Here is a 19,956-nt window from a genome sequence, read left to right as displayed (position 1 = left end):
TTGTAATCATTGAAATAATTCACATGACCTCCCAACATGAGAGGTTTAATTTTGTTCCTCCATTCCTTCTGGGAAATAAGTTTTTTTCCAAGCAAGCTTTTTTCCTTCTCGAAACGGGGCAAAATGCAGCCAGTAATTGCTTCACTAACAGCTATTTAGTGCTGTTCAGATTTCTTTTAACCTAGGCGTAGGTGAAGGAATTTAGTTTAATCTTAAAACATCTTAAGCAGCAACGTTCACAATTTCACAGAATAAATAAAGCTTATTACCTAGGTAGTCTACACAGTCTGGGCCAAGTCGGCCTCTTTATCTCATAGCACTGGATTATAGTTTGACTACAACGTATCACACGTTGTGTTCCTGTAGATGTGGAAATAATTAGTTGAAACAGAGTTTAACGTGTGAGAGTATGGTACTGTTAAAAATAAAAAACAATTATCAACAGAAGGTTGCATTCATCCTCAAACTGATGTGTATTTAGAATGGAGAAATCAGGGGAGACCGATTGTCCTCGCCTTACTCCAGTCAGCATTGGAGCCATATATACAAATTTTTACAGTACGGTGAATAACTTGAACGTTACAATTGACGTTGTCCTTCTGAACTAACAATTATTTGTTTACAACGAACTGAAATTTGTAAAAGCCGATAAAAAGAGGTTACAAACTCAATGCTTTACCAACTTCACAATCCTCCCACTTGTATGAAGCGCTGTTACAGACTTCTGTGGAGTGTGTAAGGTAAAACAGTTGAAAAAAAAAAAGAGAGCTGGAGCAACGTGAGCTGCATCAGAAAGTGAATCTAAATTTTATCTTTAGTCTCTGAAAACGATGTCATTATTATTACTAGGTATGATGTTTAGAGACAAAATACATTTCGCGATACTCTAAGCAATATTCACAAGGAACTAATTTATTAAGTATTTTTTCAAACATGTAATCGGGAAAGAATTTGACTAGTGAGGCGAAGGAAGTACTCTAAACTTTGCTTCGCAGTTCGTTTCCTCCTGGCTTCTCAGCAGGTTCTTACTTGAGAAATGTCACAGCTCAAAGAATTTGATAAACGTCACATTCTTGCCCTTTGTGAAGATGGATACTGTATCAGCCCATCTCCCGTGCCCTTGGATACAAAAGATCTGCCGGCCTCAGTGGACGAGCGGTTCTAGGCGCTTCAGTCTGGAACCGCGCGACTGCTACGGTCGCAAGTTCGAACTCAGCCTCGGACATGGATGTGTGTGATGTCGTTAGGTTAGTTAGGTTTAAGTAGTTCTACGTTCTAGGGGATTGATGACCTCAGATGTTAAGTCCCATAGTGCTCAGAGCCATTTGAACAAAAGATCTGCGACACATCTCTAGGTGAAGAAGATGGTAGAAGAGGGCCACGTCAACCGTCATCGTTGCCCTGGGCGTCCACGGACAGACACGGGGGGCCAAGACAATAATATAGCCCACTTCTGTGATGAAGACCCTTTCACGACTTGAACAGAAAATAGGAACATCCTCCAGATAAGTGTGAGCAGGTCGACCATTCGTCACTGTCTCAACGAGAAAGAAGGTATGGATGAAAATTAATGGTTAAGGAAATGTTCAAGAAGCAACATGAGACTGCCAGATTAAACTTCACACTGGCGTACTGAAGGAGGAGGAGGAGGAGATTAGTGTTTAACGTCCCGTCGACAACGAGGTCATTAGAGACGGAGCGCAAGCTCGGGCGAGGGAAGGATGGGGAAGAAAGTTGGCCGTGCCCTTTCAAATGAACCATCCCGGCATTTGCCTGAAGCGATTTAGGGAAATCACGGAAAACCTAAATCAGGATGGTCGGAGACGGGACGGAACCGTCGTCCTCCCGAATGCGAGTCCAGTGTGCTAACCACTGCGCCACCCCGCTCGGTCGTACTGAAGGAAAAAAATCTTTCGTACAGGGAGCAAGTTATATTTACGGTGGAGAAGGTGTTGTCTACTGTATCAGATATTTCAGTCCACGTATATCGACCAAGTGGAGCGAGATTCGACAGCAAATATGTCCATCAGAGGCAAAGGTGTGGCCGGAATGCTTTCGCAGTTTGGGGATGGATATCAACAAGTGTTTGCGACGTTCTGTGGCAACTAGACAGTCCGTTTCGTAGTCAATACTACTGGGAAGTACTGGAGAACGTAATGCTTTCTTCTGTTCGTCTAAGATTTTCAGGAGGCAGAATACAATGTTCCAACATGACTATTCTTCTGCCCACACAGCGAACTGTGTAAAACACTGGTTTCAAAAAAATGGCTCTGAGCACTATGGGACTCAACTGCTGTGGTCATTAGTCCCCTAGAACTTAGAACTACGTAAACCTAACTAACCTAAGGACATCACACACACCCATGCCCGAGGCAGGATTCGAACCTGCGACCGTAGCAGCAGCGCGGCTCCGGACTGGAGCGCCTATAACCGCACGGCCACCACGGCCGGCACTGGTTTCAATTGAACGGAGATGCTGAGCTGTTGAACTGGCCTCCTAAAAGTGATGACCGCAGTCCCATATTAGCACATATGAGCAGTGATTGAGAAAACTGTTAGGTGTAGAAGACCAACACCGACAACCAAGACAGCACTATCTGAAGCAGTTCATAATGCATGGGGAGAGTTGTCATGGAGTAACAGATTCATCCGGAAACTTGTTGCCTCTATTCCCCGGCGGCTAATTGCAGTGGTAGAGGAAGACGGAAACAGGACACCTTACTGAATCCCTCGAAGGAGGGGAAATTTTTTGTCTTATCTCTCTCTCTCTCTTTAAGGAGAAAACGAGAAGCAAAGCTATTTCACTCTTTTCAGTCGTTAAACAGACTCTTGACTTTAAATTATTTTACGACCATGGATCGAAAAGACAAACAAACATGTAATTTTTTTGTCACATGCCAATGAAGTGCCGATGAAGGCACCAAAGAGAAAGTATTTAGTGTTTTTTACATCGAGAAAAAGAATCAAATTAATTTGTTTTCTCTTTGTTCACATGAAGTCAGGACGTCAATACTGGCAGAGGCCAAGCAGTAATCACAATACTCAAAGAGGAATACAGGTGCAAGAACGGCGGTGTAGACGAAATGGAGCGTTTGAGTACACTACATCATCAGCTATATACTAATGAATTTTTTTTAGAGTTATGAATACCTCATAATTCTCATTGTCCTACTAAAGTAGTAACTCTTGCCACGGATTAAAATTCACAGATATGACAGGACTCGAATCCTCTCTACCTGAAGCTTAGAAACTGACTATCTTAACGACTACGCCACTCTATCAATCCGGTATGCTATACTTACAAAAGGGCATGATACGGCCTGTGATGCCACACCTTTTCTATGAAAAAGAAGTGATACACCGAGTGAAAGTGGCGCAATGCGACTTCGATGGAAACGTAGACAGTGCAAGTCCACCAGACTTTGAGTACCATTAACGGTGTTATGAAGAATATCAACTAATTGAAAGTGATGCAGTAGATATTCTGCTAAGTTTTATCAGATCTGCTTGTTTTGGAGACGCCACGTGTGGTAGAATGTGAGAATTTAATAGCTTACGCAAGTGTCATTAAATTTCGACACAGTAATGGAAAAGTTACTTATGCGGCAATTGCTGTAGAAGAAAATGGCTTGCGAATCTTTGAAGCATACATTCTGTCACTATGATTGAAATGTATCAGGAAATGGTTCAAATGGCTCTGAGCACTATGGGACTTAACTTCTAAGATCATCGGTCCCCTAGAACTTAGAACTACTTAAACCTAACTAACCTAAGGACATCACACACATTCATGCCCGTGGCAAGATTCGAACCTGCGACCGTAGCGGTCGCGCGGTTCCAGACTGTAGCGCCTAGAACCGCTCGGCCACCCCGGCCGGCATCAGGAAATACATTTGAGTTGTACACTTACCATATCTATCTTATGACGAATGTAATAAAAGAAAACGGTTTGTTTCAGTCACAGTTTTGAAATGATATTTGCAATAAAAATTCATATCTTCTGATGCAATTACCGAAAGTAAGATATGGAAAAGCTTGCCATTCTGCTATTCAATACGTTTTTCATCTCGAGATTTACCTCAGAATGTTCATTGCTTCCGTAAAGTAGGTAACAGTTAATGATTCCCTAAAGACAAGCAACACACAGTTTACAGTAATTAATGGTGCCTTTGAGCTTTTTCTGAGCCATTCTTGTGAAGTAACCCAGTATTTCGAAAACAGACACTTCAGCTCACTGCTAAAATGTATTGAATGGAGGTTGTGAGATGGCTTATGATGCAGGGCTCATCATTTAGTAACGGAATTTCGTTCTGGCCATTTGCAGATCGAACAAAGAAAACGAGAGAAAGACTTCCGAACCGTGGAGTTTTCCCATTGAGATCGGAGCCGATTTACATATCAACCAGCGCTTAGGAAATCAAGCGTGTTACCACTATGCCAACATGATACTGCTGTGGTACTGCTTTTATCACTACGTCCATATTTTCTAATGTAGATTGCTCGGAACGTGACAGTAAAGAGAAATTGTAGCTTAGGTGCCAAATGTCAAATCTGGATTCAAACGATGAGTTTTACTTGCTCAGTGTCACATCTTAATTGAAAGCCATTCAGAATATTTCATTGAGATTACATGGAAGTTCAGTATTAGATCCTGCACTTTCTGTCGGCACAGTGACGAAGTCAGAGTTGTTCACTTAAGGTGGGCAATATTCCCGACCACACCTAATAATTCTAAGTCTGGGCACATGCACGATCTGGCAACACTGTAGAATGCAGAAGTGTATGTAGGAAAGTCTGTCAGTCTTTTCGAGCTGTTGCGAAAAACTATCTGCCTGGAGTCGAGTGCTAAGGTTTTTGCTCTGTAAACATAATGTCGCATGTTTGAATCCGCTCCTTTCCCCAGTTTCATAAATCGCATATCAGATACCTGATTCAGTTATCGTCCTGGCAGAACCTCAAACATAATTAGTAAAAACTTCCAGAGACATTTCCGCCAAACAGCTCATGGTTGTGTGAAGATCAGAACACTTCATGCTCGAGGGTTTTCTCGCCCCACAGCAGCTACCGGCTGTGGGCCATACACCTCCCACTGCCAACGTCAGGCGACTCCAAGCAGGTGAATGTCGCACAGCGCTATAAGTGTATTTATCAACGGTCATTTTCTTATTTGAAATTCTCGTATTTATGTCGCATTTACGACTTGGATTTCGCAGGCCTGAAACTTATGAACGTAGTTCAAGTGTGATGAAATACAGTCACAAGCGGAAAAATGTCTAACATTTGTGACACGTTGTTCGATTTGGGTTTAGTAAAGGGGTGAGGGCAGCAGAGGCAGTTCTGAACATTTGTATTGAGTGTGGGGAGAGTGCTTTTGGGAAAAGCAGAAGATTTTTTGCTTCAAGAAAGGTCGTACTGGAACAAATGATTTTACACATACAGGGAGCCTCTATAACAGATACATGTGATGAAGTGCGACCATTTAAGAGTCGTGTGTCATTTGCATTGAATAGCCAAAATTCAGGAGTAGGAAGCAGTAGCACAGCATGCTCTAATTTAAAACAACAAACTATTAATGCAGTTTTGCTTGATCGTCATTGGCCGCGCGGGGTAGCCGCGCGGTCTGGGGCACTTTGTCACGGTCCGTACGGCTCACCCCGTCGGAGGTTCGAGTCCTCCCTCGGAGATGGATGTGTGTGTTGTCCATAGTGTAAGTTAGTTTAAGTTAGATTAAGTAGTGAGTAGGCTTAGGGGCCGATGACCTCAGCAGTTTGGTCCCATAAGACTTTACCACAAATTTCCAATTGATCGTCATTAGTTGGCTTAATGAGAATTCCAATGCAGTATTCCTACTGGTGACTAGTTATGATGTCTTTATATTAACTTCTTAAGAAGAATTAATGGCTGAGCCCCGACATATACTCGAGCAAAGGACAGTGTGAACAGAATATTTTCCCTCTGGTGGCTCAAAAAGTGCGTTGTGAATTACGAAAATCTCCTCATGGTAGAATATACTTAGATGGTATTTTTTGCCAACAGCTAAGATACATATCGGTTGCAGCGTAAGAAAAATGACCTACAAAACTTCATCAAGTATTGATACTACATGATAACACACTCTGCCAATTTCACTAACAAAACTACCCAGGAATTTGAAAAGTCATTCCTCACGCACTTATTCTTCTGATCTTACCCCCTCAAATTTTTACCTTTCAAGCTCCTTATCGAAAAACAGTCAAGACAATTCCTCTATGGTCGAAAATACCCATCAAACCCGGTTTGACAACACCTTTAACTCAGACACAGAAGTTTTCCAAAGCTGTGGAATCAGTACTCTACATGTGCGTTGTCGCACTTTTTTTTTATGTAATGTGAGAGAATATACTGTTGATGATTAATTTCTCTCTGATGTGTACTATTGTGCTCAATAAAATAATGGACAACGCTATTAAAATATGCACTGTTCTGATTCAAATGAAATATAAATTACGACAATATCCTTACAATTAATGTTCTGTTTTAATAAAACATAAAGTATCTGTAACTAGACGAGTGTATATCAGCACAAATTAGATATTACTCATTCTGGACTTCCAAGTGGTCTGTGTTTACTTGTTATCCTGTGTTGCAATGAAATAATATGGAAATGTTGCATTTTTGAAATAAAATAAATAAAATTTCCTTATTGATTTTCTATCTGACTGCTTGTAGATCTGTGACGCAACACCTATAAATGTACCCTTCAATGAGACTGGAACCGCGGAACAAAGCAGCCCCTGTTTTACAATTGACCATGCTACCCCACAAGCAGCGGAATAATGCAGCGCTCGCTCTGTATTATTGCTTCAGTGCTGGCTTGGACAGATAAGCTCGCAATGTAAGACCAGATTAAGTGCAATTCCATGTCGAATCGCTTTCCTGGACTCAAAAACATAAATTAATAACTTTATGTGAAAATTACTCTGATTACTTAATGGAAATGATACGAATATAACAAGTGAATTCTGTAGGCTAATTCTGTATCGTCCAGGAAGTAACTCGGCGGTCACAGGAGTTGCCAAACATATCCTACATTGTTGCCAATCCTCATTTATACTTCTAGCAGGAAGAACACCAGCCTTGAGAGGTTTAGGAAGTGACTGTAGTTTGTGTCTCAAAGACGTGGCGGTCGAGTGCCGAAATATCCAAAGCGTATGTCAATGAGTTTTATTTGCATTTCTGTAACTGGGTTTAAGGGTTAGTATTGTCACTAGTAATACTCAGATTCGCTGACCGCAAGCAACACAAATCATTAACTGTCAAAATTATTTGTGTTTTCCTGTCTTAAGTGTACTGAAACTAAAAAGCTCATCACCAGTCATGTTTCACATTTTTAGACTATCTCCAGTAGTTACACTGTAAATATTAGAAGTAGGAAATGCATCTTTTTCATAATAATAGGCTTGGAAACATTTTTCTTGAGCTCTATGTCAATGGCATTTTCCATGTAAGACAAGCATACAAATGAAGAAAGCATTAATTTCAAAATGTAACATCGATAGGGAGACTTCGTAAGCTGCGAATAATATGAAGTTCCAAATCAAGAAAGGCTTCTATGTAGGAAACCATAAGAAATGGCAGAAAATTCAGATTCAGAATTCCGTTGAAAATAAAACTAGCGAATATACGTAGCGCAAATTCGATTCCACCTTTTGCTAATGCGAAAGGAAAAGCTGTTGTTATCAGGAAGTACAACAAGGAACACAAAAGCATGATAGTATAATGTCTAAAATAAATCATCGTTGAGCAAAACTGTCATACAGTCCATAAATACTAAAAGATAGATACCTATCGTTAAAATGTATCGGCTGCTGATGCTTTGTCAATAAACGCGAAAAGTGCCAATGTTAAAGAGCTTTTCTTCGCGCAGTATGCTTAATACAGAGAGAAACCGAATTAGCAACAGGTTCCTCATACCGCTGAGCATCTGTGCGTCGCTTGCGTAGAGTGTTATTAATTTAGCCCCTAACATTTTCATATTAACGACACCTGTATGTTATCACAATAGTCATAAGAATCATAGAGTTCTATTGCGCGGCACGGATGGGCAGACGGTTCTACAATTTGCATTGATTCTCCATATGCTGCTGAATCATAACACCAGACTATCACTACATAATACGATAGGCTATACCTAATTTTTACCTGTGAAGTTATTGCTCAACAGAGATTGAATAGCTTCAACACCACTGACTGTCTGTTACAGTTTACTGAAACTGGTGTTTGACAGAGTTAGAAAATCTGGGTTGGCCGCTGAGTGTAAGGCCTCTGAGTTGGATGTCCGTTTTGCAACGCTGAAATATTTTTCTACATGGTTGAAGTGGATACTACAATTAGAGAAATTCCGCGAAAATGTAGACTTAGACCACCATTTAAAATGAGTTTAAGGAAAACAGTTGATTTTTATGCAATATTTTCCTCCTTGTAAACCTGAAATAGGTGACGTCGACCAAGTCATCTGGAGTGAATGAATATGACATTTAACAGAAGACACTAACATCCTCAGTCTTTGAAAGTTGTGTCTGTTGCGCCAGTTTTAGCATTTTGCAAGCGTCGTAGCTAAGCGCAAGTAAATGAAGTTGTGCAACGCAATTTCTGATGTGAAGTAACGGTCTTCAGCAGTTAATTTAGTTTTCATGTAATTTACGAATAATTGGAGTTGTCCGATATTAACGTGAAAAGTATTTCCTAGACACTGAAAGAACTAAACAACTACTTGCTGCGGTCCACTTTCCACAGAACGCCGCAACCGTTTGCTGTGAACCGAATATTTACCAGTTTTTGAGCAACTACTTCAAAAATGACAAAGAAGAATTAAATGTTTCCTTCAGGCACACGTGTTGCAGTAGCAGATTTAAAGTATTAATAGCGATAGCGGCAGTACTTGGTAACGTCAAACTTTGCAATGGTATTTCTCGATCTGACAAATATCTTGAAACAGTGAAAATTTCAAAACTGCTTCGAATAGAGGCTGTAATGGCTAAAAGCTTCTTTACATCTCGCTGACATGAGACGAGCATAATTTCCACGTCAGAAACCTGCTGATAATTGACCAGTTACTAGAGAGGTGAATTTTTTCCACAGTATCTAATTTGTAAGCTAAGTGCATCATACGTTACGACACAGTTACGTCTAGTAATGCCAAGTGGAGAACGTCAGGTTGCTCTATAGTCCAGAATGCGCATGATAAACATCGTATCCCTTCGTTACCAAATGGCACAGGGCAGGTTTAGGATCATAGCAGGCGGAAGTCGCGACAAATATAAACTCTGTCGCCAATGAGGTTCCTTACACTAGAAACTTTATTTTATTTCATGAGTCCATGGTCACTTCAGGACAAAGAGCCCTTACTTTATCAGAACTCCAGGCGTTAAAAAATTTGATGCTGGATTGGGATTCGAATTTGGATCTCCTCTTTGTGACATCTGACCCACACGGTACGATGTAGTTCGATCATTTCGCTGTTTTCCCCAAGATTGCAAACTACTCTAGGTCTCCACGCAAGTCACGTATGTGAGTTGGAATCCTGGTACAGCACAAAAATATACATGGTTTCATTTCAAGCCCTAGCATATGTACATAGAACTACAAGTGATAAATAATTTTCATTTTTAATGTCTCTCCATGTGTTTTTAGCAATAACAATAGCTGTCATGTTGTCTAATCAGACATGTACGCACCTCACTTTTGGTGAGCAAAAAGTTCGTGGATAGAACACAATAGTCGTAGGTGTTAGGGTCGATTCTCGATGAGCTAAAGAAATAGTATCCTAATTCCAAATCCGAATATCCCGCTGCTGGTGAAAATTTCGCTGACAAACATTTCATTTTACTTAGTTGACGATCTGATTACATATTGGGTTCGGGTCCCCCCCCCCCCCCCCCCCCAAGCGTCAGGAACACCCGGCCACGAACAAAATCCAAAATAGCATGCCGAACTCACCCGTGTAGAGACAGGATAAATTCAGACAGAAGAAGAAGACAAGGACACACACATCCTATCGTACCAGCAGCTATCCTACTATAAAATCAGTGACCTATAAAAGTTTATGTCGGTTATATTCGCAAGTAGACTGCGCAACGCTTATTACATGGAGAAGGGTAGCACGCTAACAGGATTAAACATTAAGGTCAAATGATAAAACGATATCTATAATTAATGTTCAGCAATGTGCAAGGTGCGACGACAACCCGTAGCACGACTTTGACATCCTGATTTTAAGGAAATATTCTGCAGAAACCTTTGAAAGAAAGGTGTAACACAGGCAACATGTCAAGAACACGACAGGCTACAGTAATAAAATGCAATCATGATGGGCATCTAAATTCTTAATCCATGGAATGAAAATTACTAGAACCGATTTCAGCAGACGAAAGTTCAGACCAGCTACTACGCTATCGTTAGAGCTCCAGCGTATCAGAGAGGTTAATGTCCTTTACAATATTGTCTTGTCTGCAGATGCCAATAAAATACTTGCGGTTGCAGATAGGCACTTGCGGATGCGATGCGGATAGCATTTTTGTTGTCCGCACAGACTTCTAGCTACGAGATACACTGCAGGCTGGATGGGAAGGCTCCGTATGCCAATGGCACTAATCAAAGCATTACAGAGTCCCAAGTCCACCGAACTGCTGTCCATGAAGGAGAAGAGACTGTGAGATAAGAGAAGGAGTGAGAGAGAAGGGAGTGTGAGAAAGTGTGAGAACGTGAGATAGTATTGGAGAGTGTGAGAAAAGAGAGAGTGTGAGGAAGAGTGAGAACATGACGTAGTTTGAGAGCGCGTGAGGGGTAGAGAGAACTGGAGAGTGAAGGGCGAGAAAATGTGAGAATGAGTGAAAGTCTGAGAGTGAGAGAGAAGGAGAGAATGAAAGAGATGAAGAACGAGATCTCAATGTTACTTATTATCTGTAGTGCAGCGTATTTTATCTGATTGTATTTTCAGTGGGCGTCATTTACCTTGAAAAAGCCTGCGGTTGAACCGCCACCATAGGTGCCGTACTTGATCTTGGTCTGTTTGGCCAGGTCTTCGACGCCCTCGATCGGTGCGTCCAGCTTACTGTTGGTGAGGAACGCCGCCAGGTTGGCCGTGTAAGAGGCGATCATGATGAGAGTGAAGAACCACCACATCCCCGCTATCAACCTCGTCGACACAGCCCTGCAACACCGGATATGGTCATCAGACGCAGAGCTGCTGATAGAAGAGCGAATTGATTCTCTCCCCTTTGTGATAGGCAGATTCCTAGCCTTGATCAAATTTTATTTTCTTCAATTTAGGTAAAATCGACCTGAACAAGTCCTCATGTTTCAAGGCGCACCGTATTTAATTTCGACAAGAAAATGTAATATGTCGAGGTAGAGTATCTGCAATTTTGGTTTTAGAAACGAATGAAAGAAGCTGGTATATTTTTAGGGTTTGCAGTCGAATCCTAACATCAGATTCTGAATGTCCTCGTATTCCACCCAGTTCACCTCACTTAAACAATGCTCGGCTGCAGCGGAATTTTCCGGTTGTTGAAGTCTTTTGTGGCGAATTTACCACAAAATGCTGAATTTTATACACGTCGGGCAACGTTAGTCGCAAATCATCCTTCTGATATCCAAGGAGCGCTTTTATCTTGGATGGTACACAATGAGTTTAGAGCAATTTCTCAAACAAGCACTAAACTAATTAACTATTAATGATCCAGAAATTACTAATTCAACTGGATTTCTCAGTACATCGATTTCTTTGTGATGAGGATAACAGTCAACTTACTTGGGCAGAAGATCACATCCTTGGCCCATAAGTGAACCAGTGGAGAACCAAAAGATGTTGATCATGTTGAATGTGTTCTCCAGCTCCGTGGGGTCTGGATCGCAAGGGTGGCTCTTGTCCCACTCACCAGGAGCCATCCTAAAACACATAATGGCGCTGTCAGAACCATTCAAAAATTTCCAAATTTATCTCTATCATACCTGGCAGTTTTCATCTTTATTCATTAAAACGAGAGAATTTTGAAATCTTGGATTGGGATTGTTTCTTCTTAGTTTAGATCTGTAACTTTTTGTTTAATGGTTTTAAAATTTTTCTGAGTAGTATATAGCAGCAAGATGGACGCGTATGCCGATTCGAAAACATTTTCTACTCGACTAACACCTATGGAGAGACACGCCGGTTGCTTGCTTCCAGGGATAATGATGTCACACGCCATGCCACTTATCTATTAAGCTGACCCGGCGAACTCTGTTCCGCCTTAAAGCCAATAAATAATCAGATTTTGGATGTTAATTTCAATTTTTTATTAGGAAATACAAATAAAAAAATTAAGTATTTTAATGATTCTTTATTCTTTATGTTTTTTGGTGCATAGCTTCCACTCTTCAATTAAGTACCTTGTGATACATGACATTTTTTGTTTTATTATCAGGTGCAAGAACAAACAACACAGACGGTCTTCCGACGCGTGAACATGCCACATATAACTGACCATGTGAAAAACATGGATATTCCAGATTTAAACCACAAACTTTCAAGGATTGGCCTTGTGATTTGTTAATGGTCATGGCGAATGCAAGACGAATCGGAAATTGAAGTCTTTTAAACCCAAACGGCATATCGGTTGGAACCATCGCGATCCTCGGAATGAGAACTTCCTCACCTTCGAATTTTCCTTTGAGTATCGTCGTGTAAATAACATTGTTCATCAATTTACTTACCACCAAACGCGCACCGTTGCACAGTTTTGTTTGGTTTATGTTTCGAAGCATGATAACTACGGAGCCAACTTTTAGGCGTAAATTGTGCGATGGTAAGCCAGGCACATCCAAGGAGTTTAAAGATTCAGTTGGATAGTTGGTGGCTTCATCTTCATTTGTTACACAGTCAATAGACTTGAATGAATGCATTTTACCAATGATATCATTCTGAATTATGTAGTTTAGGTCATCTACATCTTTATTCTTAGGCGCTAAAATTGCTCGCTCACTCAACCATTCATTACTTTTGTAGTTAGTAATGATGTTTGGGAATACTTTGTTGACAAGTTCGTCTTTCGATGAGACAAAGTTACAGAAATTATGAGGAAATGAAATCAATCCGCTCTATTCTTCGACAGGTACTCGACCATTACCGATAGTCAGCGATTGCTCAGAGATATCTTCAGCAGATGTATCATTAAGCAATGCAACTCTCATGTTTGTTGTCAGCTGAAGTTTCTTCACATAGCGCCATAGATTCGATGCAAGCATTTACCAACCGAGCCGTTTCACGGGCTGCCTCACTTTGCTCTTGTGATCGAGAAGCACGAAGTCGAGCCATACTAACGCGGCGCTCTTCACAGGCAATTTGTTGTTCTTCTTCAGTCATTTCATTCGCAATGTTTTGTATCCTTCTTGCATTAAGGCTTTGTCGAGAAATATTCGATCGTCTTGGTCGTGGAATTGTTAATGATGATTCGAAGAAAATACAAATTATTTCTTTAAATTTTTAATTAATGATATATACTGATACTTAACCACAGACGTTTAGCTGTCATCTGCTTTTTGTGATTCCATGTCAGATGCGTTTTTGTTATACCACGTTTTATAGTGACGTTTAGCTGACATTTGCGTTTTGTTATTCCATGGCAGATGCGTTTTTGTTATACCACGTTTTATAGTGGTCGAACGGGATAAAAAGTGTCATATGTCCGTCCACCAATTTTTAGTCAAATCGGTCCAGTCGTTCTTGAGTTATAAATAGTGTAACTAACACGACTTTCTTTTATATATACATCCTCACATGACACATCACACCTCCTTTTAGTGGTGTCATCACTACCATCCCTACCGCCCATCGCCCATTCCCTTCCCCTCACCCCGACCCCTCCTAATCTCCACCCCTCTCCTCTCCTCCAATCAGAGGCTAGTATTTTACCTGCCATTAGAATGAAACAATTAATCACAGTGTAGTATTTAGTGGCCATTAAAATGAAACAGCCAATCGCAGTGTAGCCTGTCTATGCTCAAAAATATCAGAATTCTTTGTGCCATAAATATTTATCGAAAAAATTACGTGAAGGATGTAATGTAACTTGCAGTATTTACAAATGTAAAATACATCAGCAGAAAATACACACACACACACACACACACACACACACACACACACACACACACACACACGCACACAAACTGTTTACATCAAGTATTACAGCGCTATCTCCACGTCTAAAATACGTAACGGGTGTTGGCAATTTCATCTGAGGCTATGTTACTGGTGGTTCATAGAAAGAACTGACATCGCCGGAGTGTTTATAAGTTTACCAGCAATGTTTCATTTTAGCAAGCAACAATTCTTTAACACTAGAAAAATACGTTCGATGATACTGACTGGCAATTATTGATTTATACTGCAAATGATACACACCTTCCAGAAACTAGAAACTCTGTAAAACAAGCAACTTTCGAGGAAAGCGTTATTTATCTAAGTACTTCATTTCTCTAAGTAAGTCTTCAGCTTCAATTACAGCCTCCGTAGATGGAGGCTGAATTGCCTTGCTAAGAAACTACTGCTATTAACTGCAGTAGTTTTACAGATAAAAACTCATGTTTGTTCAGCTAAAACCGACATCAAAGTCGACCAGTATAGGGACCCCTTGCTAGGGTGTTAACTTTATGTTGCAGTATGGAACGTTTGTCATCTTCTGATGCTGATGTTAAATCATACTGTCACACAGTGCAAACTACGTGACACTTCAATGAAATTACGTAGTGGAGAGTAGTAATACATATTCAAGTAGGTAAGAAACGACGGTAGCTATGCTTTCAACTACCTGCTTTCCAAGTCTTCCAGATATTGTAGCGATCCCGTGTTGGGGGTATAAACTTATAAACAGTGGAAATTACAATGCCAAGCACACAGTTAGTAATAGTAGACACAAAAAATAAGCATTCACGACTGAAATGGTATTCTAAAACCAGAAGCTGACAGCGTATCTGCAGTAACTTGACAGTGTATGCGCCATAACTTAGATCCTAAAACCATATTGTAACACAAGAGCGACAGTGTATATGTGCAGTGGGTGTCAGCTACTGGGGGAGGGAGATTAGCTAATGTGGGGGGGGGGGGGGGGGTGGCAGCTACAGGGTCTGATGATGTAAGCTACAGGACAGGGTAGGTGTACTGTTATATTAAGGATATGGTATCTATACTGTACAAAATTTGCCCACTAAATGAAATTCACTGTCATTTCGATTTTATTAAAGCAGATACAGCTGTAAAAATCTTGGTTATCTAATGGAGATATCTCAAACATTAGAGTAAAATGTAACAACCTCCTGTTTACAGAAGATGATTCAAAAAAAAAATTTGAAGATGAGCACAATGTGTATTAATTCGAACGTTTCCACTGTGCGATAGGATAATATGTTAAACTTAACTGTGATTTTAATGAGTGTGTGACAACGTGATTGAATGTGTGACGATGTAAAAAATGCGTTACATATATATCATATATATCTATAGTTTCTTGTTTTTTGATTGTTGCGTCCTTAAACATTAGAGAGAGAGAGAGAGAGAGAGAGAGGGGGGGGGGGGGGTAGTATAATATTTCACACAAGAATTTTTATGGTGTGTAAATCAGAGAGATGAAGTTTGCTGATTATGTAATGGCTCTGAGCACTATGTGACTTAACTTCTGAGGTCATCAGTCTCCTAGAACTTAGCCTACTTAAACCTAACTAACCTAAGGACATCACACATATCCATGCCCGAGGGAGGATTCGAACCTGCGACCGTAGCGGTCGCGCGGTTCCAGACTGTAGCGCCTAGAACCGCCCCGCCACTCCGGCCGGCTACTGATTATGGTGGTGTGATACTGAGACAGATGCGAAAATGTTGTACACCACATTTAGGTGTTGTGTGCACACATGTGAGAATAAATTTAAAGATAAGGTAGTACAATAGTGACAGAAACATAGAGATAGATAAAATACAGAGGTCGAACATTATGCAGTGTGTGTGTGTGTGTGTGTGTGTGTGTGTGTGTGTGTGTGTGTGTGTGTGTGTGTGTGTGCGATACGACCAGTTTATGTAATGTTTACACAGTTTTTACATAATTCAAGTGAAGCTTACGTAATATCACAGCTACAATGTGATTGGCTTCCTTGTATTAATGCCTGCAAAAATTCTAGATTTTGATTGGCTGCTTAATTTAAACAGACGCTAAAATACCAAGCTGACATTATTAAAAAGAGGCGTGGGATGTCATATTAAGATGATGATGTAGATAGGATGGTGTGGCTCGTGGCTTCATTACCCCCGTAGGTAGGCAACTGACGTACCTCCTCCCGGATGCCAGTCATGTGAGAAGTGTTTTCGAATTAGCGTAGCCTTCGTACTGAAGTAGGTTATATTATGAAGGCCGTTAATGTATCTGTATTGGTGAGTAAACTTTTCAAAATTTTTATTTTACATCGGATGTTATACAGGATGTAACGGGAATAAGTATATGTATTTTTATATGTGGTACATTAATATGTGCACACATACACTGATGAGCCAAAACATTATGATGATCTGATTAGTAGCTTGTTTTTCTAACTTTGGAACAAAATGCATCACTGATTCCACGTATCAAGGATCCCACAGTTAGTTCGTAGGTTGTGGAGGTGGCATTAGATCTCTAGGCACAGATCATGAAATACGCGTACGTAACGGACCGCTGATATGCGTTCGCAGTGATGGCGTCCGATAGCGACCTAGATGGGCTCCATAGGATTTACATCAGGCGAATTTACTCACTGAGACATCAATGGGAGCTCACTATAATGCTCCTCAAACCATTATAGCACGGTTATGGCTCCGAGACGCGGACAGTTGTACTGCTGAAAGATAGTCGGGGAAGATATAAAGCACGAACTGATGCAGGTTGGTCGCAGCTGTCAGCATATTTCCATTACTACCACAGATCCCACGAAAACGGAGGAGAATGTCTCTCATAGCACAATACTGCTCACACCATCCTGCATCCGTGGCGCGATGCACATTTCGAGACGCCGTTTACTTCGTTGACAGCGTTTGTGGAGACGACCATCGTCCTGGGGCTCCAAAAATGCGATTTACACGAAGCGCCGATACGTTTCCGTTGACCAACGGTCGAAGCCCAATGGTCCTATTCCCACTCCAACTCTAATTTACGATGTCGTTGGGTCAACATGTGGGGGTGGTCTGCTGCGGAGCTTCATGTTCAACAATTTAAGACGAACGGTGTGCTCCAAAACACTTGTGCATGCACCAGCATTATGCTCTTTCGGCAGAGATGCCACAGATCACCATCTGTCATGCTTCACAGAGCAGAAATATCTTCGAACACACGTTCTGTGAAGAGTCGTGGACGGCCAACCATTTAGAGCCTGGCGGTAGTTTCACAGTTCTTCTATCTCTTCCCGTAGATACTCACGACAGTAGCACGTGGACATTCGACCAGATTCGCCGTTTTTGAGATACTCGTTCACTGTCTCTGAGTAATAAGTATCTTCCCTTTGCCAAAGTAGCGTATCTCAATGGATTTCCCCATTTGCAGCACATCCTATCTTGCTGCGCCGTGCCCACAGTTCCACCAGCGGCATCCAACGTCGCGGTGGGCAGCAGTCATAATGTTTTGGCTTCACATAAACACGTCAGCCGGCCACGGTGGCCGAGCGGTGCTAGACGCTCCAGTGCGGAAACGTGCTGCTGCTACGGTCGCAGTTTCGAATCCTGCCTCGGGCATGGATGTGTGTGATGTCCTTAGGTTTAATTAGTTCCAAATCTAGGGGACTGATGACCTCAGATGTTGAGTTCCATAGTGCTCAGAGCCATTTGAACCATAAACACGTCACAAACTCTACAACCCGATATTTGCTGGATGGTCGTACTACACCAGTAAGTGGACAACGACTGACACTATAGACTACCTGTACTGCACACACACTTCCACTCTTCAACACCCGACCTGCTGTCCAGGGGGAAATAATCATTAATATCTTGCTCTTGCTGCATGACCTTGGAGGGACTAATCATCCTAAAATCATACGAATTGTAATTGATATATTATTAGTCCGAAAATGACGTAAGTATTGATATAATGTTGTTCAGGACGTCGTCCTCAACTAGCAATAGAAATATCTGCACAACTCACACCGTGTTCTATCTATCTATCGCTTGCGCCTTGTCCCGCGGTTACGCAGGGTCGGCCATGGTTAATCGGATTTGGCATGTTAATGGTAAGGGGTCACCGGATGCCCTTCTTGCCGCCACCCTGTACCCCCCAGGAAGGAATTAGTGTACCCCAACTCTCTGTGTCTAGTGGAATCCATGAAATAGTGCGAATGTGTTCAGACTTCTGCGAGCTGTGTAACTGAGGCAGAACGTGGGGACCAGCCCGGTATTCACCTAGCGGGATGTGGAAAACCGCCTAAAAACCACATCCAGCACACCGGCTCTCGTCGTCAATCCGCCAGGCGGATTCGATCCGGGGCCGGTGCGCGTACCCGAGTCCAGGAAGCAGCGCGTTAGCGCTCTCAGCTACCCTGGCCGGTACGAGTCACACCGTGTATGTATATTTTTTTGGGATATTGAACAGAATTTTACATGAGCAGTTGTTTGTCTTAGTATCTCTTATGAAGCGAATCCTGAAGAAGACTTAAGCTGATGAGCCAAAACATTATCTGTTTAATAGTATGTTGGTCCACTTTTGGAACGCAATGCAGGACCGATTTTGCATGTAATGGTTTCGGTAAGCCCTTGATAGGTTTCTGCATGTATGTGGCACCAAGTGTCTATGGATAAGTCCTTTTTTTTTTTTTTTTTTTTTTTTTTTTTTTTTTTTTTTAGCCCGCATCTCGTGGTCGTGCGGTAGCGTTCTCGCTTCCCACGCCCGGGTTCCCGGGTTCAATTCCCGGCGGGGTCAGGGATTTTCTCTGCCTCGTGATGGCTGGGTGTTGTGTGCTGTCCTTAGGTTAGTTAGGTTTAAGTAGTTCTAAGTTCTAGGGGACTGATGACCATAGATGTTAAGTCCCATAGTGCTCAGAGCCATTTGAACCATTTGACAAGTCTTTCCATAAATTACGGTCCGGTGGTTTGTGGGTGCCAGATTGCACCCGACATGTGTTCCACTGAATTCCAATCACGCGAATTTGGTGCCGAAGACATCAGTGTGAGTTCACTATCACGCACCTCAAACCATTGTAGCAGGATTCTGTCCTTGTGAAATGGACAGTTATACGGCTGCAAAATGGCATCGTCGCTCCGAGAGACATCAGCCATGAAGGGATGAAGGTAGTCCGTGATAATGTTCACTTGGTACAGAACTTCCATGTTGCCTTTAAGTACTATCACAAGTCCCACGGAAGCCCAGATCAATGTCCCTTATAGCATAATACTGCCCCCAAGCAGCCTACGCCTATGACGAAGTGCTTGTTCCGAGCAGCAGTTCGCGAGAATGACGCCGTATCCAGACACGACCATCGACCTTGTGTAACAATAAATTTAATTAACAAGATATGTGATCAGACGAGGCTACACGTTTCCATTGATCTGACGTCCAATCGCAATGATCCCGTGCCTGGTGCAATCGTAATTGATTATATCATCGAGTCAACATGGGAACACGTAGGGGTGGTCTGCTGCAGAGCGCCATGTTCAGTGTGCCCGGAATGGTGTGCTCAAAAATATTTCTGCCCGCACTAATATTGTACTGTGTTGTCGGATCTGCCATAGATCGCGCCTGTCCTGCTTTAAAGATCGCGCAAGCCTTCGCGACCTCCACGCCACCTGGAGGGGCTAGTCGTGATGTCAGTGTCGTTTCCTTAGACGCTCACGACTGCAGCAAGCTGACGGCTCACCTGCTTCGCTGTTTACCGGATGCTCTTTCCCTGGCCCCGGGCCACGACAGTCTACCGTTTGTTAAGGTTGCTAAT

The 19,956-nt window shown here is 41.9% G+C and overlaps 1 protein-coding gene across 2 annotated transcripts in view; it reads right to left on the bottom strand.

Moving 5' to 3' along the window:
- The window catches only part of LOC124594227 (glutamate receptor ionotropic, kainate 2-like), a 281,777-nt gene that overhangs the window by 59,101 nt on the left and 202,720 nt on the right, over positions 1 to 19,956 (bottom strand). For both annotated transcript variants that reach the window (XM_047132590.1, XM_047132591.1), the window contains 2 exons: positions 11,792 to 11,929; positions 10,993 to 11,191 (listed from right to left, as the gene is read on the bottom strand). In XM_047132590.1, the coding sequence (XP_046988546.1) occupies positions 10,993 to 11,191; positions 11,792 to 11,929 (337 nt within the window). The remainder of the gene's footprint in view (positions 1 to 10,992; positions 11,192 to 11,791; positions 11,930 to 19,956) is intronic.

The sequence above is a fragment of the Schistocerca americana genome, chromosome 2 (genome assembly GCF_021461395.2).
Source record: "Schistocerca americana isolate TAMUIC-IGC-003095 chromosome 2, iqSchAmer2.1, whole genome shotgun sequence".
Lineage (NCBI taxonomy): Eukaryota > Metazoa > Arthropoda > Insecta > Orthoptera > Acrididae > Schistocerca > Schistocerca americana.
This window is presented reverse-complemented; position numbering and strand designations above follow the sequence as displayed.